Source organism: Dromiciops gliroides, chromosome 3, assembly GCF_019393635.1.
Source record: "Dromiciops gliroides isolate mDroGli1 chromosome 3, mDroGli1.pri, whole genome shotgun sequence".
Classification (NCBI taxonomy): Eukaryota; Metazoa; Chordata; class Mammalia; order Microbiotheria; family Microbiotheriidae; genus Dromiciops; species Dromiciops gliroides.
In genome coordinates this window covers 341,231,325-341,256,223 of record NC_057863.1, presented here as the reverse complement: position 1 = coordinate 341,256,223, position 24,899 = coordinate 341,231,325, and the positions used below count along the sequence as shown (strand labels likewise).

The 24,899-nt window shown below is 41.1% G+C and overlaps 1 protein-coding gene across 1 annotated transcript in view; it reads left to right on the top strand.

Annotated features, from left to right (window-relative positions):
* SLCO2A1 (solute carrier organic anion transporter family member 2A1) overlaps positions 1-24,899 on the top strand; it is a 173,312-nt gene that overhangs the window by 135,393 nt on the left and 13,020 nt on the right. The window contains exons 7-12 of the mRNA XM_043995108.1: positions 3,669-3,747; positions 4,830-4,994; positions 9,600-9,789; positions 16,266-16,428; positions 17,286-17,449; positions 22,162-22,226. Of these exons, the coding sequence (XP_043851043.1) occupies positions 3,669-3,747; positions 4,830-4,994; positions 9,600-9,789; positions 16,266-16,428; positions 17,286-17,449; positions 22,162-22,226 (826 nt within the window). The remainder of the gene's footprint in view (positions 1-3,668; positions 3,748-4,829; positions 4,995-9,599; positions 9,790-16,265; positions 16,429-17,285; positions 17,450-22,161; positions 22,227-24,899) is intronic.

Here is a 24,899-nt window from a genome sequence, read left to right as displayed (position 1 = left end):
CCAATAAGGAATATTCAGCTTGAAATTATTTACCATTACCCATCAGGGAGCTGAGGAACCCAGAGATGAAGGAGTAAGGAGATGGGACTGATTGCTTTGGTGGGGAAAGAATGGGAGTTCATAGGGTAAGAAGGTATGTGAAAGAGAAGATAAAGGAAATAAATGAAATAAGAAGAAGGAGGGTTGGGGAGTTGGGAAAAGAACGAATTTCATTCAATAATCACTAAGAGTTTCTTGAATGTCACTGGATACTGTGGCAAATGTAAAGGAAGCATAAGCTGTAGTCTAGTTGAATAAGCTATGGACACACAAAACTTGAGAACATAAAAAGTGATATATGAACAAAGGGCATTGTATAATAAAAAAGTGAACCTCATCCCAGAGCATGAAATAGGCCCCTAGAAAGGACCTGAAAGGTCATCTGCTTCAAGCCCCTTTGCTATTTTCTTTTTTGTTTATTTTTTGCGGAGCAATGAGGGTTAAGTGACTTGCCCAGGGTCACACAGCTAGTGTCAAGTGTCTGAGGCCGGATTTGAACTCAGGTCCTCCTGAATCCAGGGCTGCTGCTTTATTCACTGCTTCACCTAGCTGCCCCCCAACCCCTTTTACTATTGAAAGAAGTTGAGCTCTAGGGAGAATAAGTAATTCACTCAAGGTCATAGATGTAATAAATACCAGAAGGAGGATCTGAATTCATCTCCTGACTCCAGACCTAGAGTTCTTTCTGCTGTACTTTACTACCTCTTCCCTTTGTACCCCCTGGCACCAAGTCTCCTTTCTTTCAGTATCTACCTCTCTATCAAAGAAGTTAGCTATCTGACTAGTTAGGAGCAGCTAGGTGACCCAGTGGATAGAGTGCTGGGCAGACCTGAGTTCAAAACTAGCCTCAGATACTTATTAGCTGTGGGACCTTAGGCAAGTCACTAAACCTCAGTTTGTCTCACTTTCCTAATATGTAAAATGAGGATAAATAGCATCTACTCCCCAGGGTTGTTTCAAGGATAAAACGAGATAGTCATTATAAAGCACATGGTAGGCACTATATAAATGTTTACTATTATTAGTTTTGATTTGTTTGTTTGGGGGGGGGTTGCAGGGCAATGAGGGTTAAGTGACTTGCCCAAGGTCACACAGCTAGTAATTGTCAAGTGTCTGAGGCTGGATTTGTTTTGGGGTTTTTTGTTTTGTTTTGGTGAGGCAATTGGGGTTAAGTGACTTGCCCAGGGTCACACAGCCAGTAAGTGTTAAGTGTCCGAGGCCGGATTTGAACTCAGGTACTCCTGACTCCAGGGCCGGTGCTCTATCCACTGCGCCACCCAGCTGCCCCCTATTATTAGTTATCATTGTTACCTAGGGTTAGGAAAGGTCATTTTATTAAAGAGCAATACAAAAAACACTGGACTTAGAGCCAGAAGATCTGAGTTCTCAATCTTGCTCTGCTACTAACTGTCTTATGTGACTCTGGGCAAGTCAACTCCTTCTCTTTGGGCCTCAGTTTCTTTCTGTGTAAAATGAGTGGGTGAAGACTTTCTAGGTCATCTTGAAAATCCTTTCCAGTCTCATGAGAAATTAATTTGACTTAAGAACTGATAATCACGAAATGCATTCCCCACTCCCAGAGAGGCAAGACCAACAAGAGAAAGAGATTCAATCATGGAAAGCCAGAGTGGGAAGTGACCACAAAGATCATCTATCTGTTCCAACCCCTTCATTTTAGAAAGGAAGAAACTGAGGCATGGAGACACGAAGAGAGCTTTGTCTTTGGGGACAGTGTCATTCATCATCCCTTAAATCATGTCACACTGAAGCAAGAGCTAACCCTGCACAAGGGTTAGTCAGGGCTTGTTAGAGTGCTGAGCCGGGCCTCAGCCTGGTAGAGGGTGGTAAGGTCAATTAGGAGTGAAGAGGAGGAGCAGGGCATTCTTGGCTCAGAAGACGGCATGCATTTTAGTAGATTGACTATGGGTAACCATTAGCAGATGGTCCCACCAGGGGCACAGGGAGTATTTTGGGGAGTGATTAGAGATGAGGCTAGAAAGAAAGAGTTAGTTGATGGAAGCCCTCAAATTGCCATCTGAGGCTAAACTTTGGCCCATTTGAAGCCACAGAGAACCTTTGGAGGCTCTTGAGAAGAGGTGATGTGATAAAAATGACAGTGCTGAAGGAAAACAGAAGCTGAAAGCCATGGCTAAGGCCTTAATCCAGTCTTAGCACAATGTCTGGTACATAGTAGGCCCTTAATAAATGTTTATTGAATTAAATTGAATCCAATCATGGTATAACGAGGTCCTTACAATGACTGGAAATGTGATGTAAGGGAGGCATCCAGAGGACATAGTGGGGAAAATGGCAGGATTCATGAATAACATTGGGAGTAGAGAAGGGGGACAATGATAACCCCAAGGTCATGAGACCGAGGCAGGGCTGAGCAGGGGAGGAAGATGGGAAGGACATCTTTAAGCTCCATCTTCTGACACTCGGTGTCTCATGTCCCTGGAGGTCCTCTATAGACTTCTAGAGGTATGACACTAGAAAAAGGAAACAAGGTCAAGGCTAAAGAATGGATTGAAGAGTCATCAAGCCAGCTGGTAACAAAAGCCATGTAGGCAAGCTATGAGATTGGTAAGGGGGGAGTGAAGAGAGAGCCCAGGATAGAGCCTTGAGATAGCCACTAACCACCATCAAGAGTAAAAGGTTTCCCCAATTGCCTACCCAAAAAAAAATAAAACCAAAAAAATTTAATTTAATTTAAAAAAGAGCAAAAGGTTTTAATGAGGTGGGAGAATGAAAGAGACAGAGAGAGACACACACAGAGTCAGAGAGAGACAGAGAGACAGAGACAGAGAGGCACAGAGAAAAAGAGAAGAGAGAGAAAGAAAGAAAAAGAAACAGAGAGATACAGAAACTAAGATAGAGACAGAGACAGAGAGATTAAGTACAAAGACTAAGATTTAGCAGAATGAAAGAGAATTCAACATCAGTACACTTAGAACATTGTATCACAGATGCTAAAGGATCATGGAATTTTTCCTATGGAATATAGAAGAGAAATGGGCTAATGGGCAGTAGGATACTGGTGCTGACTCCTACTGACTGGAGAGCTGATTGTTAAATTTTTATTGTAAGGATTTATACCTCTGAAATTATCCAAGGCTACAAATCAAGGGTTTAATTTATTGTTTTCTAGATTGTCTAGACATAAAGTGATAGAGAAAAATGTTAATAACTGCACATTAAAATTTGCTTTTACATGTAATTTGGAAAATAAAATTCTAAAAGAGAAAAAAAGAAAAGAAACTTTAAAAAATCTTTGGTGTCATGCTTTTCATGGAGCTGTTAAGCTGTTAAGCGTTTATGTGCACACCTTTGATTTAGGCATGAATCACATGCAAATTTGTTGTGAAATAATATGTAAATTGCCATTCTTTGACTCACCAGTTTGGTGCCTTTTGTAACTGGAGTGAAGCGTTAGAATACTGCCATAATCATACATTAGAATTATCGTTTGTTTAAGGTGAGCATCCTGGGTGGCCAGGAGAAATGATATTCAGGGACAGGGAAGTCTTAAGAGAGCGCCATCCCACCAGTCCCTGGTGAGCAGCTCTCTGGAGGAGGTTAGAAGTCCAAGGAGCTGGTCAACCTTTAAAGACTTTCTCTTTGTTCATCAGATGTCCAGTGCTCTGGCAGATGAGATGAGGAGGATGGAGGAAATCAAACCCAGTGGCTCCATGTCAGATTTCATTAAACGTAAAAAAAAAAAAAAAAAAATCTCCTGCTCTTCAGTTTCTAATGCTTTCAGTAGAATGGCATGTGGGTAGTGGAATGTGGGATGGCAGGAGGGGGGCTCCTTCCTTTGGGGATTGGGGGGTGGGGTGGGGACCTGAGAACTTCTTGGTGTAAGTTGTGGTGGAATGCTTAAGGGCAGGTGGTCTGAAAATGCCCCCTCACTGTGGTACCCCAGCTTCATAAGCCAATAGAGTCCACATAGCTCAGGTAAAGGATTCTTTTCTGGAAACTGTTTTGATTCCATGGGAAAAATTCTTCAATAAGAAACCAGGAGACCTAGATTCAAGCCCAAACCTGCAGAGAAATTCAAGTTCATCTGCCCTTGTCAAAATGAGCTCAATCCATCTACCTCATATTATTTACCCTGTTGTTACAAGGTGCAGCACTGTCTACTTACTAGCAGATGTTCCATGTTCTATGGTCTCCAGTTCCAAGGGACATGTTTCCATGTCAGTTGTGGATGTTATTTGTCTGTATCCAGACTTCTTTTAAATCCAGCATAATTTTGAACATGCTGATAGATGAGATTTTTCTAGTTGTTTCAATCTTGGCTGAGTCATTGAACCGCTCTGTACCTCGGTTTTCCTTTGTGGAAAATAAAACGGACTGCCATTTTGAAGAGGTGATGGAGAGCTCTGTGGAAGATAGAATAAGGAGAATAAAATATTCTCTGTAGGTTTTGGTTCTTTTGGTGTCAGGAGGGAGGAGAGGACTTGAGAATTCTGTGATGCAGGAAACTCCTGATGAGAGAATTCCCTTTACTAATGTAGATCTTTGCTTCATAGCTTTTAGTCTTAGAAAGTTACTTGGGGACAGAGAGTTAAATAATATACCCAGGGTCACACAACCAGAATGTGTCAAAGGCAAGACTCGAACCCAGGTTCTCCTGACTCTGAGGCCAACATGCCACCTAATAGACTACACTGCCTCTCTCATCATAGTCTTATTTAAAAAATCAAAACCAACAAGAATAACAGATAAGAGCCCCCAGCTGCTTCATCTGAGAGACCAGGACCTGCCATAAATCTATGTTTTTTTCTCAGGGTTTCCTCGAATTTTCGTGAGACTTCTGATGAACCCCCTGTTTGTCTTGGTGGTCCTGGCTCAGTGCAGCTTCTCCTCAGTCATCGCTGGCCTCTCCACTTTCCTCAACAAATTCCTGGAGAAACAGTACGGCACCACTGCAGCCTATGCCAACTTCCTCATCGGTGAGTTCCGAAAAGTATGGCGTCAAGAGGCAGGAAATGGTCCTTGAGTCTAAGGGAGGGGCTCCAGGGCAAGGCACTGATAAAACATTGGAAATGTGAAATACCACATTAAAGGGGGAAAAATGAGGGTGAGGCATTTCTGAGAGGAAAGAACTCTTAAGTACCTCTTTCCTAGTCAGGAGTCAGGAAAGGCCTGGACCAGACAGACTCTGAGACCCCAACCCTTTCTAGTTAAGAGTCTTCAGTCTGAGAAATTTCCTTTTCCTGCCTGGGAGGAAGTTACAAGGAGGCTTCCTCCCCACCCCATGGCCCTCAGAGAGGCTGGGCACATTTTGGAATCCAGATGGCCTTCAACAGGGGTGTGACCATTGGAACATTCACAGGGGAAGATGGAACATAATTTAGAACTGGTAAAACATTGTTCACTTTTTATATCATTTTGACATTTTCTTTTGTGATTTTAAAAAATTCCTAACTTAGCCATCATTAAATATGATGAGCACTTCCACATACAAAGCAGAACAGAAAAATAGGACCATGCATGAAGCCACAAATCTGATTTATGACTAGCTTGCTTTTCTTTTCAAGCACATACTCCATTAAACGGGTTATCTCCAGCGTGTTACCCTGTCTTTTTTCCGACTGACCTTCATTCTCTTCTCTATTATGTGTTTTAATAAATACCTCAATGACATCTTCTCTTACATTTTTTCCCCATCTTGGTAACCTCAATATGAGCTCTCCATTCCATGCCCAATCCCTCTGACACACACACACACATCATTTAAAGAAAGAAAAAATAAAAATACCCTTCTGTCAGATAAACATAGTCTAGTATACTAAATTCCTTCCCCCACTATGTTTGAAAAAAAAAAATATATATATATATATATATATATATATATATATCATTGTACACCTTGAGTTCTTTACATATCTCTCAGGTGGTGGGCAGCTGGCATATGCTATCCCCAGTCTCCTTTGGAATCATGGCTGATTATTGCATTGATTAGAGTTCTTTTTTTATTAATAGTATTTTCCAATTATATTTAGAGACAATTTTCAACATTCATTTTTTGAAAGATTTTGTGTTCCAAATTTTTCTCCCTCCTTTCCCTCTCCCCTCCCCAAGAAGGCAGGGAAATTGATGAGAGTTCTTAAGTCTTCCAATGTCTTTTTTTTTTAACAATGTTGTTATTATATAAATTAATCTCTAGTTTTCACTCACTTTACTTTTCATCAATTCAGACCACTCCTCCTAGGTTTATCTGAAACTATCCCTTTCATTATTTAAAAAAAATTTTTTAATTTAAATTTTTATTTTTTGCAGGGCAATTAGGGTTAAGTGGCTTGCCCAGGGTCACACAGCTAGTAAGTGTCAAGTGTCTGAGGCTGGATTTGAACTCAGGTCCTCCTGAATCCAGGGATCATGCTTTATCCACTGTGCCACCTAGCTGCCCTGCCTTTTTGACTATTTCTTACAGCATGATATATTCCATAGCATTCATCTACCATAATTTATTTAGCTGTTCCCCAACTTACAGGCACCCTATAGTTTTCAGTTCTTTGCTACTGTGATAAGAACTGCTCTAAATATTTTTGTAAATGTAGCTCCTTTTCCTCTTCCTTTTATCTTTTTGGTGGTATAGGCCTGGTCATCACTGAGTCAAAGGGAAGCCTATAGCTTAATGTAATTTCAAATTGCTTTCTTGAATAACTAGAACAAATGACTACGGTAACTATAGTGTATTGATGCTCCTGTTTTCCTACAACACCTCCAATTATTGTCATTTTTTGCCAATCTGGTGGAGGTGAGGTAGAAACTCAGAGTGGTATTAGTTTGTATTTTTCTTATTAGAGATTCAATCAACATTTAGTAAGCTCTTTCTTCATGCCAGGCACTGAGGATACAAAGAGTGGCAAAAGACAATCCCTACCCTCAAAAGAGTTTACAATCTAATGAGGGAGATGATATGTAAACGAATATGTACAAAGCAAGCTATTTACAAGATAAATAAATAAGAAAAAATAACAGAGGTAAGGTGCTAGAATTAAGAAGAGTTAGGAAAATCTTCCTGTAAAAGACAGGATTTTAGTGGGGACTTAAATGAAGCCAGGGAGGTGGTGATTTGGAATATTTTTCATATGGTTGTTCATAGCTTGGATTTCTTCCTTTGAAAAACTGCCAGTTCACATCCTTTGACCATTTATCTACTGGAGAATGACATTTACTCTCATATATTTGAATCCTTTCCTTATATATCTTGGATATCACAGACCTTTGTCGGAGAAACTTACTACAAAGATTTCCCCCCATTTTACCGTTCCCCTTTCTCATTTTAACTGCATTAGTTTTGTTTGTACAAAACCTTTTCAGTTTTATGTAATAGAACCGCTCACCTTCCTTGCCTCCCCAGACACTCCAAACTGTCACAAAATCAGCACTTCCAAAGGCTAAAGAACACACTTGCCGATCACCTATCCAAACAAATGCATTGGAGCCAAAAAACTGTATCCTAGGTTCCTCTTGGCTACTCAGTAGCCATTGGGACAAACTGCATCTTCATCTGTAAGTTGAGGGAGTTGAACTCTTAGATTTAGCTCTGAAAAAAATCTTGCAAGTTACTGAGTTCAGCTGCCTGGTTTTACAGATAAGAGAACTGAGGCCCAGATAAGACAGGTGACTGTCCTAAGGGTAGAAGTAGCAAGAGCCAGAATTTGAACCAAAGATGTAAAGGACCCTTCCAGCTTAAAAATATGTGATTCTAAGGCAAGTGATTTGCATTTTTAAGCAGTGGTCACGCCTCTCTCTTTTGCCCTTGGAGCTGATTGATCTATGTATGCTTAGTGCTGTGGGAATGTAGCAGAGAGATACAAGACAAAAATCCCTGTCCTCAGGGAGTTTCTAGTCTAAGGAACTGACTGAGTACCACAAGACTGCTGAGATTACAAACAACACAAACATTTTAAAAATCTGATAAATAATGGTGCCTTAACCCTTGTACAGACAACTGAACCCAAATCTATGTTAACTTGGAGGTTTCTGAAATGATTGGAGCAGGGGACTTACTTGCTATTTCCCTGACTCCCCTTTACCCCTACCTTTATCTTCTGGGGCTAAGGACCCCTCTTATGACACTAGATTCAAATACTGAAGCTGAAGTTTAAATACTCTGACCACCTAATGAGAATACAGGACTCATGGGAAAAGACCCCGATGTTAGGAAAGATTGAAAGCAAAAGGAGAAAGGGATGGCAGAGGCTGAGATGGACAGATAGTATCATAGAAGCAGCAAACATGAACTTGGACCGACTCTGAGCAATAGTAGAGGACAGAAGGGGCAGACATGCTATGGTCCATGGGATCATAAAGAGTCAAATATGCCTGAATGACTAAACAAAGCAGCACAGTGGGCAGTGAACAAAAATTGAACATATGAGTTTGAATCCTTCCTCACAAACTTACTAGCTATGTGTCTCTGGGCAAGCAAGGCATCTGGCCTCTCTGACCCTCGATTTCTTCATCTTGAAAAGAGGTATACTAGGTTTGTGATTTAATTCATATGGGAACTAGTACACCAACCAGAGATTCCCTGAGGGCCATATATTGAATTTAGAAAACCATATGTACTTATATGTGCATGTGTGTATATGTATATGTGTGTGTGTGTGTGTGTGTGTGTGTGAATACATCAACACATTAAAATCAGATAGGAAGGGCAGCTAGGTGGAGCAGTGGATAGAGCACCAGGCCTGGATTCAGAAGGACCTGAGTTCAAATCCGGCCTGACACTTGATGCTTACTAGCTGTGTGACCCTGGGCAAGTCACTTAACCCCGGTTGCCTCACAAAAGAAAAAAAAAATCAGATAGGAAGTACATTTTAATCTGGTTGGGCAGGGGGGTGGGGCATGTTGTGGGCCCTAGGATCTGGTGCCTGATACCTCTGACTTAGTTGATAAATCTCAGAGAGTTGTCCAAGGGGCTTTTTATTCAAATGCCAAAGGTGCATTTGCCTAAAAGACTATTTTATGGAGAATTCATAAAAGGCAAATGCTCACACAGTGATCAGAAGAAGCAATATAAGGACACCCCCAAGATCTCTCTGAAGAACTTTGGAATTGATTGTGTGACATGGGAGACACTGGCACAGAATTACCCAGCATAGTGTGCCTACATCATTACCTACATGGTATGCATACATATATGTGGGTACTGAGATCTATGAGTGAAGCAGAATTGCAGTAGCTCAAAAGAAACATGAGATGTGCAAATTTAGACACATCTCCACTCCAAATGTTCATGTGAACAATTTCTGCCCGACCCGTGGTAGAACATTCTAAGCTCTCATTGGTCTGATCAGTCACTGTTGGGACACACAACTCCAACACAGTGATGTCATCTTGGTCCTCTTTGAGAACCAAGAATGACAACCAACCAAGAGAGAGGCTCAGTGGCCCCACAATGATTGAATGTCAGAAGCAGGATTTGAACTCAGGTCTTCTTGATTCTAATTTCAGCTCCCTGGCCACAGCCACACCACCTCTCCTGTATTCATGTAAAAGTTGTTATTGTCAATATGATTATTGTCATTTCTTATCCACAGGTGCTGTGAACCTCCCAGCGGCCGCCTTGGGGATGCTGTTTGGGGGCATCCTTATGAAGCGCTTTGTTTTTTCCCTTCAAACCATCCCTCGTGTGGCTACAGTCATTATCACCATCTCCATGATCCTCTGCCTTCCCTTGTTCTTCATGGGCTGCTCCACACCAATCATTGAGGAAGTTAACCCAGGAAGGTAATATGGAATCAGAGAAAGAGAATGGGAGTCTAAAGGCCGCCTGGAGAATTGGTTATCAGGTCAAAGTAGCTTATTGATCTTCTTCTCCTCTCAGTACAGTGGGGTGGGAAGCTGGGCCTTCAGCTGCAGCTTTTCCTCTTCCTTGTTGTGTGACATGGACAAGTTACTTAACCAGGCTGAATCTGTTTCCTCATCTGTACGGTGAGGGTAATAATGGTTTTCCTAGCTACCTCACAGTATTATTTTGAGGGAAGTATTTTGCAAACCTTAATGTGCTATAAGCATGCGAATCATTCTTTATGATTATTGTTATTATTGGGTCATTGAATTAAAGTTGGAAGGAACTTTAAGTCATTGAGTCCAACTCTCTCATTTTATAGATGGAAAAACTGGGACCCAGTGAGGTCAGGTGATCTGCCCAAGGTCATGTCTTTTTACTCTTTGTTGTTGTTATTTGGTCATTTTCAGTTGTGTCTGCCTCTTCATGACCCCATTTGGGGTTTTCTTGGCAGAGAAACTAGAGTGGTTCGCCATTTCCTTCTCTGGTTCATTTTCACATGAGAAAACTGAGAGTGAAGTGACTTGCTTAGGGTCAAACACCTAGTAAGTGTCTGAGGCTGGATTTGAACTCAGGAAGATGAATCTTCCTGACTGTAGGTCCAGCACTCTATCCCCTTTGCCACCATACTCTACTCCTTCTCTACTTCTTACTCTACTCTTTCCTTTTTCTTTCTCCTTTAGCCTCTAACAGTAGGTCTGCAAGATGAGGAATAATGAATAAGCAGGGTTAAAAAGAACCTGGTGACCATAATGGACTATTAGTGGTCAATGTTGTCATTCTGTTTTAAGAACAAAATGCCTCCTATAAATCACAGGTGCCTGGGGGGTATTGACAGACAGAAACCAGGAAGTAATCTTTATTTAGTCTCAGCCCAGTGCTGATGAGAATCACATTGAGTGTTTGAGAAGAAATGAGACAAATAGCTTGAGCTAGCCCAGAAAACATCAGTCACAGACACTCAATAAAAGCAGTGATCAATTCAGCAAATATTTACCAAGCACCAATTGAATTATGCTCTGAGTTGAGTTCATGTTCCAACTGATTCTTAAAATGTGGTCTCCAGAAATCTGGGGCCCTCAAGACCCTTCCTGGAAGATCTGTATGAGGCTGAATTTTCTTCATGTGCTTCAACCAGGCAACATATCACAATAGATTGAACATACCAGCAGATATGAGAATCCAGTTGTATTCTATTTAAGTGAGACATCAAAGACATTTACAAAAAAAAAATGGGAAACAATGCTATTCTTCTCATGGATTTTTTTGGAGAGGAATATAGCTATTTTTCATAAAAATATGTTTTTTGTGTTTCTGTGTAATGGATTTATTATCACTTTGATGAAATAATGCATAAACATTTTGAAAAGTTATGTTTTATTTTTACTATAGCAAAATATTGGTAGATACAGTCTACATGAACAAAATCTCCTTGAGAGGATCTTCAATTATTTTGTAAGAGTGTAAGAGATCCTGAGATCTAAAGGTTTGAGAAATGTTGTTCTAACATGAGGAAGTTTGGGAGATAGATCGTAGATTAAGTTTAGGCGAGATCCTTGGTGTTCTCCAGTTAGAGGTGAATGAAAGTCCCAAATTTGGGAAGATAGAGGAATGCTAATGAAGAGTGAGCAGCTTAATGTTTCTAGTATTTCAAATTAGGACGATGGTGTGGTATGACTTGTGATCAAGAAGACCTGGGTTTCAATCCTGCCTCAGATACTTTTTTTTTTCTTTTTAACATAAGAAAACTGGTTTATTGTGAGCTGCATTGATGGAGGAAATAACTACATTGATGAGAAGATAGATTTGTTAGAATATTGAAATATTAAAAATTGGAACTTTTAATATTACTTTTACTTCTTTTTGGGAAAAAATATTTTTTAAAAAACTTAATTCTTTCCATTAGTTTGGTTGGAAAATTCTTTCTTTATGATCAGAAAAATTAACCAATTCAGTTGATCTCCTACCAACTGAGTTTGTAGATTTATAGATCTCTTGATGGAGACGCTGTCTGCACAAGATCTTTTTACTATGTCTGTTGGATCTTTATACATATTGAATTGGCTGATTTATCTGATTTGCTATCTTTTTATAATCCAAAAAGGAACCTAAGAGCTGGTGCCCCATACTGTCTTAGGATCTTGGGATCATAGATTTAGAGTTGTGAGGGAATTTAGAAGCCAACAATCCAGTCCTTTCATTTTTTCAGAAAAGAAAACCCTCAGATATTTTCTAACTAGTTATATGACCCTGAGCAAGTCCCCTAACCCCATTGGGCCCCAGTTTGCTCATCTGTTAAATGAAAGGTCGAACTCAGTGACCTGAAAGGTCCTCTCCAGATCTCTATCAGTGATCCTTCCCAACTCAGAGTTAGACTGACATGGTTGGTGCAAACCAGGAAACTCAGCCTCTCAGGGTTTATCTTTTCTGTGGCTGTATCTTCTGAGCTCCATCAGGGTCAACTTGTCCATTCTGGCACAGTCATTCAGGAATTATTAAACATTAATTAAGCACTACTATGTGCCAGACAAGGGCAGCTAGTGGCACAGCAGATTGAACCATGGGCACATGGAGTCAGGAAGACCTGAGTTCACATCCTGCCTTAGCTGTGTGACCCTGGGCAAGTCACTTAATCCTGTTTGCTTCAGTTTCCTCATCTGTCAAATGAGCTAAAGAAGGAAATGGCAAACCAGTCCAGTATCTTTGCCAAGAAAACACCAATTGGCTTTGGACATGACTGAAAGAACCAAAAAACAACAATCTATTACAGATATTGTGCTAAGCACTGGTGATACAAAGGAAACACACAGACACACACACACTCACACTCACACTCTCAAAGGCAAAACCAAAATCTTCCCAAATGTTTAGATTTATTTTGACTCTGCAAGTTAGGCACCTGGACTAAGGAATGGGGAGGATTCTCTGCCGAATGGAAAGCCTCCTCATCATGTGCTAATTAGCATTTCCCACCACCCCATTCCCCATAGGTGAGACACAGGTGGCCCACACATTCCTCTGCTGTGAAATTGAGGAAGGAGTCATACTGATAAGGAGGAATGCTGCCCCATAGCAACACCAGTGTTAGGGCCACCAGAAATCACTGCCTACCCCGAGAGCTTTTCCAGACTTCACAGACTGACGTTCAAGGCCATTTGCAGTCTGTCACCACACAACACTTCAGCTTTATCTCCCATTACTGTCTGCTAGAATATCCTACTTTCCAGCGGAATTGGACCACTCGCCTTCCCCTGCACACCCTCTGCATAGCATGTCAATTCTTGTTCTGAGAATTCTGTCCCTCCTCTCTCCCACCTGCCAATTTCTTACCACTCACAGGACTATGGATTTGGAGCGGGAAGGGAGCTTAGAGGCTATCGAATCCACCCTCCTCATTTTACAGATGAAGAAACTAAGGCCCAGGGAGGGTAAATGACTTGCCCAAGGATGTAGAGGTAGTGTCAGAGGCAGAATTTGAATCTGGGACCTCTTATTCCTGAGCCACTGATTTTTGATTTTTTATTTTTGGTACCATACCAAGCTGCCTTTAGAAGCCTCATTCAATTGTGACCATCTTCAGGAAGTCTTCCTTAATTTTTCCTTCCCTGAAACTGTTGTAACCTTTCCATTATCAGGATACACATTTTGTTGTTGTTGTTCTTGTTCAGTCATTTCAGTCATGTCCAACTCTATGTGACCCCATTTGGGTGTTTTTTGGCAAAGATACTGCAGTGTTTTGCCATTTCCTTCCCCAACCCATTTGACAGATGAGGAAAATGCGGCAAACAGGATTAAGTGACTTGCCTAGGGTCACACAGCTAGTAAGTAGCTGAGGCCAGATTTGAATTCAGGTCTTCCTGACTCTAGGCCCGTTGCTCCATCTACTGTGCCATCTAGCTGCCCAATCAGGACTCATAGGATGGGTTTATTTTTCTTCACCTTTCTTGTACATTTATGTATCATTTTATTTTTATATATATTTTAATATATTTTATATTTTAATTATGCATATACAGATCATGTTTAATTAAGTAAATCATTGTTTTATCTAATACTTTTATCTTCTCCACTCCTAACATAGTGCTCTATATGCATGCTTGTTGAATTGAATTGAATATTTTCATTTCCAGGAAATTCTATGAAAATTCCAGTGAAATTTCCATGAAATCTGAATATCAGATTTCCATGGTAACTACTTGATGCAGTGCTGTCAAACTCAAATAGAAAAGAATGACTACAGATTGTGTTTTGACTGAGAAAACCACAAATTAACATTATCTATATTGCATTGTGTTTTATTTATCTTATTAAACATTTCTCAACTACATTTTGGCTAGTGAGGTGGCACAATGGATAGAGTGTCGGGCCTGGATCTTTCTCAGTTCAAATTCAGACTCAGACACTTACTAGCTGTGTTACCCTGGGCAAGTCACTTAACCCTGTTTGCCTGAGTTTCTTCAACTATAAAATGAGCTGGAGATGGAAATGGCAAACCACTTTAATATCTCTGCCAGGAAAACCCCAAATGGGATCATGGAAAGTTGGACATGACTCAACAACAACAAAAATTACATTTTAATCTACTTGGCTCACTGGGGAGTCTTGCTGAGGGGAGTGCATTCAGCCTTCAGACCTTGAGCTTGACACCTGTGATTTGATATACCATACCAAAGATTAGCGTCATAGTTAGAGAGCTATAAGGTCCTCTTAGGCTTGCTAGACCTAGCTTCTTATTTAACAGATCAAGAAATCGAGGCTTAAAGAAGTTAAATGATTTGCACAAGCCCCCTCAGTTAGGAAGCAACAGAGATTTGAACACAGCTCCTGTAATTCCTGATTCCTTACTGCCCCCTTTTTATTACACTGCCCAATTCAACAAGTATTCAATTCAGCATGTATTTATCAAGGGCTTGCCATATGCTCAGAGCCCTTTTTTGCAGCCTCACAGAGAAGTCCCTAGAGTTTACTATCTCACTGTCCCTCTAAAGAAATACGAAGCAGGTCAAATGAATGGAATCAGCATTCTTTGTCATTGGTCCAGAATATCACACTGTTTCCTATTGTGAACCAAGCTCTTTCCCAGCCACACTGTTGGGGTCTTCCAGTAGGTTACAAACACCACTTGAACGCATCCCAACAACCTGCATTTCTTTAGGTTCCTTTCACTAAGTTTTTTTTCACCAAGAGAATTTAGGATTGAAGTTGCAACTATGGCAAGGAAAGGATAGCAACTGGCTTCTTTGCACACACGTATATGCATGTATCTGAAGAAGTTGTTGGATACAGATGAGGCAGAATACTCCCAGGTATCTCTCAGCATTTCATCAAATTCATGGGGGCATCATGGATGAAAAAAAGCTGGAGAAATGCTGGCGTGTTCTCCTTACTTCCCCTGGGGGAAGCAGATTGGTAGTCACTAAAAAGTAAAGCTTTCATAATTTTTCTATCACCATTTGATTCTCCTCTCCCCAGGAAACAATGACTTAACCAGGAGTGACCCAAGAGATCACCACAGATAATAGTGTCTCATGTAAAATATGTAAAATGTACAAATACTCATGTTCAAGATAAAAATTTTAAAATAAATTGATAGAAGACAGACACAGAGATGATGGAAAACAGATGGTTAGAAGACAGAGAGATAACAGATAAGATAGATGATGGGTGGATAGATAGATAGATGATAGATGATTAGATAGATGATAGATTATATATATATATGTGGGGGGGTATATATATATAAATATACATATATATATAAAGAGAAAGAGAGAACAACTTCTGCATACGGTTTGGGTTGTATATTGAAACTACCATTTTCCTCCTCTAGATCACAGTTATCTGGGACTCTCTTCTCTCCCATGTACTCTTGGGTGTCATAGGTTTGCAGATCAGTTTTCCAACCCTGCAGGGCTATCTATCTAGGCACAGGGATACACAATGGGGAGATAAAGGTATAGGTGCCAATAAGAAGGATGGAGAGTACAAGAAACAAGTAGCAAATTCATTGTCCATCAGTGATTTAGAGCTGGGAAGGATGTAATAGGTCATGAAGTCCCACTCCCTCTTTTTACAGATGAGGAAACTGAGGCACAGAACGGTTAATTGACTTGCTCAGGGTTACCTACCTGGTAAATGCCTTAGGTGGGATGTGAACCTGCATCTCCCCAATTTCAAGTCCCATATTCTTGCCCATTTCACCGTGCTGCCTCTCCCCATTGGACCGAACCCAGTATGGCAACCACCCAAGACAAACAGAGACAGGGATATTAGACAGGCTAAGAACTCACAAAGGGCAAGAGGGTTGTTGGGTTGTTGTTGTTTTTCTTTTTGGTAGTGGCAATGGAGAGTGAGTTGTTGGGTACTTTGTTTTGCTTTGCTCTGTTTTATGCCTTATTTCCTGTTTCATTGGCAGCACACCAAGTTCTATAAATCGGGCTCCACTAGAATGTCGCAGGGAGTGCTTGTGTCCTGATTCCATGTTCCACCCTGTCTGTGGGTCCAATGGGCTGGAATACATCTCCCCCTGCCATGCTGGCTGCATGAGCTTCAGCAGCATGGAGAATTCAAAACAAATGGTAAGGGGTAGTGTGGACTCTAGGCAGAGTGATGATGATGCCTTTGGTTTCTGTCAGGCTTTAAAGCTGCAAAGGCCTTACATAGTTATTATTTCATTTGATTCTCACAACAACTCAGGATGAACCTAGACCTATGATTTTATTAGTAGAGGGAACTTTCTCTCTCTCTCTCTCTCTCTCTCTCTCTCTCTCTCTCTCTCTCTCTCTCTCTCTCTCTCTTTTGAGGCAATCAGGGTTAAGTGACTTGCCCAGGGTTAACAGAATCTGTGTCTGAGGCTGGATTTGAACTCAGGTCCTCTTGACTCAAGGGTAAGTTGTCAATCCACTGCACCACCTAGCTGCCCCTAATAAACGGAACTTCTGAAGATCCAGTTCCATCTACTTACTCAGATTGGCAGATTTTCTGCAACTTCTCATCTTAAAGAGTAGCTCAGGGCCCTGGGAAGCTAAATGATTCAGCCAAGGTCACACAGCTAGGACTTGTCAGAAGCAAGACTTGAATCCAGATCTTCCCAACTGTGGGGCTCGTTCATTCCATGTCTTCCTTCTCCCCTTCCTTTACTCTATCTCTCCCTCCTTCATTCCATCTCCTTCCTTCCTTCCTTCCTTCCTTCCTTCCTTCCTTCCTTCCTTCCTTCCTTCCTTCCTTCCTTCCTTCCTTCCCTCCTTCCTTCCTTTCATGAGAATGCTACTTTTCCCTGGAGCCTCTGTCTACACAACAAGCACCCTGCCAAGACATCCCCAAATGTCCTCAAATTCCAATAAAATATATATTTTTTAAAAATAATAAACATTTTTATTTAAAGTTTTGAGTTCTAATAATAGACTGTTTTTCCTCTTTTCGTCCATGCCTTAAGACCTATTTCAACTGCACCTGTATCCCTGGGGACACCTCTTTTGCGAAGACAGGATCATGTCCAATCCCCTGTGCTCACTTCCTGCTCCCCACCATCTTCCTCATATCGTTTGTCTCATTGATTGCCTGCATTTCCCACAATCCCCTCTACATGATGGTCTTAAGGTAAGTGAACCAGAGAATTTGGAAGCTTTTGAAGAAAGCTTTTTGTAGGATTTTTCTCTTCCTTCCTTGTCCTTTCTTTACACTTATACTTACTTTATGTTCCCTCTCACTTGCTCTTTTTCTTGTCTATACAAAGTTCTCTTCCCCCTGATGCAGAGGTAGGTTGATGCTATGGAAGGTGCACTGACTTAGGAGCCAAAGTACAGCTCCTGCCTCTGATACCACCAAGAACATTGTGAGGTAGAGGCTAATATTATCCCCATTTTCCTGAAGAGGAAACTGAGGCTAATGGAAGTTAAGGGAATTTCCCAGGATCACATAGATAAGTGTCTGAGGCAGGATTTGAATTCATCTTCATGACTCTTCGTCCAGGACTCTAAACCACCCTGCCACCTAGTTTCCTGGGCCTCATCTGTGAAATGAGGGACATTGTACTGGATGGACTTTTCAATCCCTTCCAGCTTTGGGTCTTTGACAGCCTAAACAGAGATTTCAACCCAGCTTTGACTTCATGAATAAGTCTAAGACAGAGGATAATTAAGAATTGACTATGGTCACACACTAATACATTTAAAGTAGGAGAGACAGGATTTAAACCTCTTTCTCTCTCCAGGCCCAACCACCATGTTTCCTCTCATTCATTCTTCTCTTTGACTGTCCCTGAAGCAGAATCTCAGGGTAGCTGGGTGGCTCAGTGGATAGAGCACAGGCCTGGAGTCAGAGAGACTCCTCTTCCTGAGTTCAAATCCAGCCTCAGGTACTACTTACAAGCTGGACAAATCATTTAACCCCATTTGCCTTCGTTTCCTTATCTGTAAAATGAGCTAGAGAAATGACAAACCATCCCTGTATCTCTTCCAAGAAGACCCCTAATGGGGTCAGGAAGTTTCAGACATGACTGATAGGACACAACAACGAAACAGAATCTCATCTGCTCTCCAGCCCCAGGCTTTTTGATTGAGAGGTGTGTGAGGTTAAGTATTCAGGAAACGAAATTATTCTCTTGGCAAATAAATTAGGTGTGAGGATTCAGTGCTTAGGGAGAAAAAAAATGGCAAAAGTCTTAAAGAGATGGTGAGAGGGTAGAGGGGAAAAGGGGAAAAGGAGAAAGGGAGGGGAAGATGCAGCTTCAAAGGATGGATCAAGTCATAGAAAAAGTTACAGGCAGGAGAACTGTAACCCAAACCCAGAGAGGTAAAGAAAATCCGGAAATTACCCGGGTGTGAGGCCTCATGAGCCAAACTCGTGAGAAGAATGAACATTAAATCCTTAAGCAAGGAAATGAAAAGTCCAGGCAAAGAGACAAAAAAAAAAAAACGGGGGGAGAACGGAGTCAGGTTTCGGTTGGCATTGAAACGCATCTAAAATGCTGTTTTCCAGGGGATGACCCTGGTGTGACCTCATCCTAGTTCAAACAATTCAGCTCCTTCCCCTAGAGCCTTTCTTCCCTTTCTCTGTTCCTTAGCAATATTTCCAAAATAACTTTTATTGGGATTTTGGGGTTTTTTACCTCACTTACATTTCCCAATGTTTAGATTTTCTTCTGAGCCAAAAGAGACCAGGTCCTTTTTCTTCTCAGGATGAGGAAGTTTTTGAGAACACGGTTTGGCTGTGCTACTTGGTACCTGTGTGACGTGTCACTTCCTATCTATGGCCCTCAGTTTCCTCATCTGTAAAATGAGCTGGTTTGGCCAAAGAGGATCCCTACAGTCTATGTAGCTCTGGCATTGTGTCCTACGACTCTACAGCCTCTTGACATTTCTTGGAAAGCTTCCTAAGTGGATAGTTTCCTCCTGATTCAGGCTTGACCCTTGATTCCAACTTTATAATCAAATTCTGCTGTACTAGGATGAAAAGTTATTTCTCTAATAACCTGCTTCCCCTTTTCAATAAGGCACAGATATAAGGGACAACAAGGTGGTTCAGTGGATGGAGCAAATTGTGCCTACAGTCAGGAAGGCCTGAGTTCAAATCTAGCCTCAGATACTTATTAGCTGTGTGACCCCTGAGGAAGCTACTTAATCTTGTTTGCCTCAGTTTTCCCATCTGTCAAATGAGCTGGAGAAGGAAATGGTAAACCACTCCAGTATCTTTGCTAAGAAAACCCCACAGACAGTTTTGGCATGATGCTGTCTACAGGGTCATGACCGAATAAGCAACAATGCCAGGGATGATAGAACAAGGCAATTGGCTGGAGGGGAAGGGATAGACAGGATTATTTGTATATAGAGAGGAGTTTGCCTTGGTGAGAAGAGGTCACCTCCTCATGTGAGTCTGGGGCGAAGGAGGAGATAATGGGAGAAAGCAATCTGTGTAAGAGGTGAGAGGAACCACCTCTTCCTGCACCCAAGGGGAGCCCTCTCTCCACTACACCAAGATGCCTCTAATCTCTCAATATTCTTGGATACCTTCAATGAAGAGACCTCATTACCTCACCAAGAAGTCCTTCCCATTTGTTCTTTTTTGACTGGACAGGTGATCTCATCAATGCAGGGAACTCCAAGTGAGAGATTTCCCCTTCCAAAGCATATCAGTCCCTTCTCTGCAATTTATGGTCTCATAAAAAACCCTGGGGACCTGAGAGATTAAGCAATTTACTCACACAGCCAGTATATATTGCAGAAAGGATTTAAACCAAGGTCTTCTAGTCTCCGGAGTCAGCTGTCCATCTACTATGTCACACCGCCCCTCCCAACTCACTTTGGAACAGTTTCATTGGCTAGAAAGTTCTTCCTTATTCTGAGTTGAAATCTACAGCACCCCCCTCCCCATGACTTCTACTCACTCACTCTAGTTCTGCTCCCCACAAATCAACACAAAATACTTATATGGCTCCTTCCTCTGCTTTCCAGCTCTCCCTACCCACAAACAAACAAACAAACATAGTCAGGTGATACTTAGAGATTTATCATCACTGTTCACAAGCACCTAGCTTTTTCCTGCTGGCCTTGGTTTCCCATCTTGCCAGAAATTCTCTTGGAGGGTAGGGAGAAGAGCAAAATCCCAAACTAATCCACTGTACCGAGGGTTAGCACTTCTGTAAATATTTTATGGGGGTAGGAAGGGTAAAATTAATCGTTTAAATTATGTTTGAGGATTATCTGTGGGATTCTTTTATCCTTGTCCTCCATGGACATTCATGTGCACAGACTTAAATGAGCTTTACCTTAACTAGTTCATGCCAAAGATCTTTAATTCTCAAAATACAGGAGGTGTAATTATGACAGTGGATCATTGAATTATACATTTAGAGCTATACAGGACCTTAAAATTAATTTACTCCAATCTCCACATTTTCTGGAAAGATAATGGAGGCCCAGAGAGGTTAGCTGACTTTTTTTTTTTTTAGTGAGGCAATTGGGGTTAAGTGACTTGCCCAGGGTCACACAGCTAGTAAGTGTCAAGTGTCTGAGACTGGATTTGAACTCAGGTCCTCCTGAATCCAGGGCCAGTGCTCTATCCACTGTACCACCTAGCTGCCCCAGTTAGCTGACTTTTCCAGGATCCCTAAGTAAAGTTCCCATTGTACCAGGCTGATAAGATTCATTCATTCATTCATTCATTCATTCATTCATTCATTCATTCATTATTGTATGCATGCATTTATTTATAAAGTAAACATTTATTTCACTAAAGTAGAAACAACAGTAACAAAGAGTATTAAAGAGTTCTTGCCCTTATAAAGCAAGGAAAAAACACAGGAATTGGGAGTGGAGACAAATTCTGTGTCATCATAAACCAGGCAGTCAAAAGCTATTAATAGGAGGCAGCTAGGTGGCACAGTGGATAAAGCACCAGCCCTGGATTCGGAAGGACCTGAGTTCAAATGTGCCCTCAGACACTTGACATTTACTAGCTGTGTGACCCTGGGCAAGTCATTTAACCCTCATTGCCCTGCCCCCCCCCAAAAGCTATTAATAGGTCGGAATAGAGCTTTCTACTTTTATCATGACAAAAATACATGACAAGACATTGTGGGAGTTGTTGCCTTGTTCTCTGGGTAAATTGTAGATATTTAATTTGTCTGTACTTTAAATATGAAATAGATGATTTTATATTTGATCCTGGAGGTGATAGGGAACCACTAGAATTTATTGAATTGGGAGAGGGGAGTGACAGTTTTTTGTTACAAAATATTTGGCATATTTTATCTCATTAGGCCTCACCACATCTTTTTGACATTGCTAGGGCTGGTAGGTGGTGCACTGGAAGGAGTGCCTGACCTGGATTTAGGAAGATCTGGGTTCAATTCTGGCCTCAAACACTTCCTAGCTGTGTGGATCTGGGCAAGTCATTTAACCCTGTTTGTCTCACTTTCCTCATTTGTAAAATGAGCTGGAGAAGGAAATGGCAAACCACTACAGTATCTTTGTCAAGAAAACCCCAAATGGGATCACGAAGTCAGACATGACTGAACAGCATTGTTCAGATCAGCTACTTTAAATAGCCTATTTTTCTCTTTCCATGCCCAGCTTCTCCCTTTTTCCCATGCATAGTCCCTCCAGAGGGAATTCTGCCTAGACCCTAATGCGGTAAAAAGAAAAAAACAAAAAAAACAAAAAACGCTCTGCTAAAACAATGTCCTGTTGCAAACTTCTTTGGCAGTTTGCTGTAGAGAGGCAAGTACTGACATGTGCAATGTCAGCTTCAGACACTCAAAAGAAGCAGCAGACCTACATTCTTCCAAGCCTAACTCTTGGTTTCTTCCATAGGGTAGTGAATCAGGAAGAAAAATCGTTTGCCATAGGCGTCCAGTTCTTGCTGATGAGGCTGTTGGGTAAGTGTACCAGTACCCCATTCATAATATGTCAATTAGTCATTTACTAAATGCCTACTATGTGCTGGCCTCTGGGCTATGTATTGGGGATTACAATGAACTGGAAAGGAGCTCATAGAAGACAACATGCAAACAGCTGAGCCCAAATAGGATACATACAGGATTAATTGGAGATGATCCTCAGAGGGAAGACATTAGCATTAAGGGGGATTGCTGTGATGGATGAAAAGTCCTAGAGTCATGATTTCTGGGTAATTAGCAATGATTTTTTTATTAATTATGGATAGTGAATAATTTAAAAAGAGAAAGGCTTTTTTTTTGCACAAAGTAAGACTTTAACTGATACTGGAAGGAAACCAGGGAAGCCAAGAGACAGAAATAAGGTAGGAAGGAATTCCAGGCTTATGAGATTTTAGGATAATTCTTGGAGTTTGGAAGACGGAATGTTGTATGTAGAAAACATCAAGGGGGCAAGTCATAGATTGCAAAATATGGTGAGAACATAAGATATATAGACATAGTCATAGACATAGATATAGACATAGAAATGGATAGATAGGCAGGTAGTGAAATAGAGTGCCAGGTCTAGAGTCTTGAGGACCTGAGTTCAAATCTGACCTCAGACACTTACAAGCTGTGTGACCCTGGCCGAGTCACTTAACCCTGTTTGCCTCAGTTTCCTCATCTGTAAAATGAACTTGAGAAGGAAATGGCAAACTGTTTCAGTACCCTTGCCAAGAAAACCCCAAACGTGGTTATGAAGAATTAGATATGACTGAAAAATGACTGAACCGAATAAGATATAAGAAGACTAGAAAGGTAGAAAGGGTCTAGGCTATAAAGGGCTTTGCAGCTTCGAGTACAATCATCTTTTTTATTATACTATGTTATGGAAATGCTTGTTTTATTCCATAAATTAAAAATAAAATAAGCATTTATACACACACACATACACACACACACACACACACACACACATATATATATATATATAAATGAAAGTCAAATAGATGGTTTTATATTTGATCCTTGAGATAATAGAGAGCCACTGGAGTTGATTGAATTGAGAGAAGGGGGTGACAGTTTACTGTTACAAAGTATTTGACATATTTTATCTCAATAGGGCCTCACCTTATCTTTTAGATGTAGCTAGGCCAGGTATTATTATTCCCATTTTTCAGGTAAGTAAATTGAAGTTGAGGGACTTTTCCCATAGACATAGGACTATTAAGTGGTGGATCCCTTGTTTGAACCTTTATCCCCAGGTTCTAAGCCAGATGCCCTTTCTACTATCCCATGGTGCTTCTCCATTCCACAAATAACTGGAAAAAGGACACATAGTCTTGAATGATTATGAAAGATGACATGGACTGAATAGGAAAGTAAAAACCAAACTGAGACTGAGTTGACAATATAGGTAGCAGTCTAGGGCATCAAGAGAGAAACTTCTTAATATTCCTTTCGTAAACATTGAACATTGCATGAGAACTTATCTACCTAATAGAGCCTCCCACAACAGCCCCCACCCCAGGCTGGATTCTGCACTCTCAGTCTGGCTGACTTTCTGCCAAAGCTAACCTCCAGAGCCCAGTGACCCAAGAAGCTACAGTGATCACAGGCAATCCTATGCTCAGTCCAAAGGCTACTATAGCTACTGGTTCTCAGAATGTCACTGCAGATGCATTTTTGCAGTCACCCTGAATAAAGCTGTTCCACTTGAATGCAAGGGTTCTGGGGATTAACGAGCACCTTATAGAAGACGTAAATCAGCCAAAGCCATAGGCCTTTCATTGTCACATTTGCATTCACACAAGAGGTGACTATGTGGTTTAATTCAAGAAACCTAAGGGTGGGAGAATGGGGAAAGGACCTTTGGGGAAGCCCTTCTTCCTCACCCCTACCCCTAACTGGAACATTGGCTGACATCTTTGAAGCAGGACATGGAAGGGTAGGGACAACTGGGAATGTCTCCAGTGCATGATGCTCTTCAGGCTCTTAATAGGAGAAGAGGTCTATGATGGTCCTTTAAGATACTGCTCCCTGGACTTGGTGCATCCTTACATAGACCTTTATTGTTCTTTCCAGTTTGATGACTGGCCCTGCTGGATCAGGCATTGGTCCCTGTTTCCAATGGCAACTTGGATATGTGAAAGGCTTGGAGTCATGGGGAGGGATTGGTTCTCTAGCTTAGAGCTTCTTAAACTTTTTCCACTGACAACCCCTTTTGCTGAAGAAAATTTTATTCTATTTAAATATATTTTATATATTCTATATAAAAGAGGTATACATAATATTTTACCTTTGCCAAATTTTTGCAACCCCTACATTCAGTTACATGACCCCATATGGGGTCTCAAACCACAGTTTAAGAAGCTTTGTTCTAGCTCAGGGATAGCAAATTCAAATAGAAAAGGAGGAGGTGGGAAGGAGGGACATTATACCATAAATAAGGATCTTTGCCAGAAGCACCTTGACTTTAAAAACCACGTGTTAACAATATCTATGTTCTATTGTATTTTTATTGATGTTATTAAGTATTACTCAATTACATTTTAATCCAGTTCAGGCTATAATCAGGAGAGTTGTGGGCAGTATGTGCTTGATTCCTCTGTCTCTAGCAAGGCCATTTGACTAAGTCCCATCTCTCATGTCATGGGAAGCCAGACTCCAAGG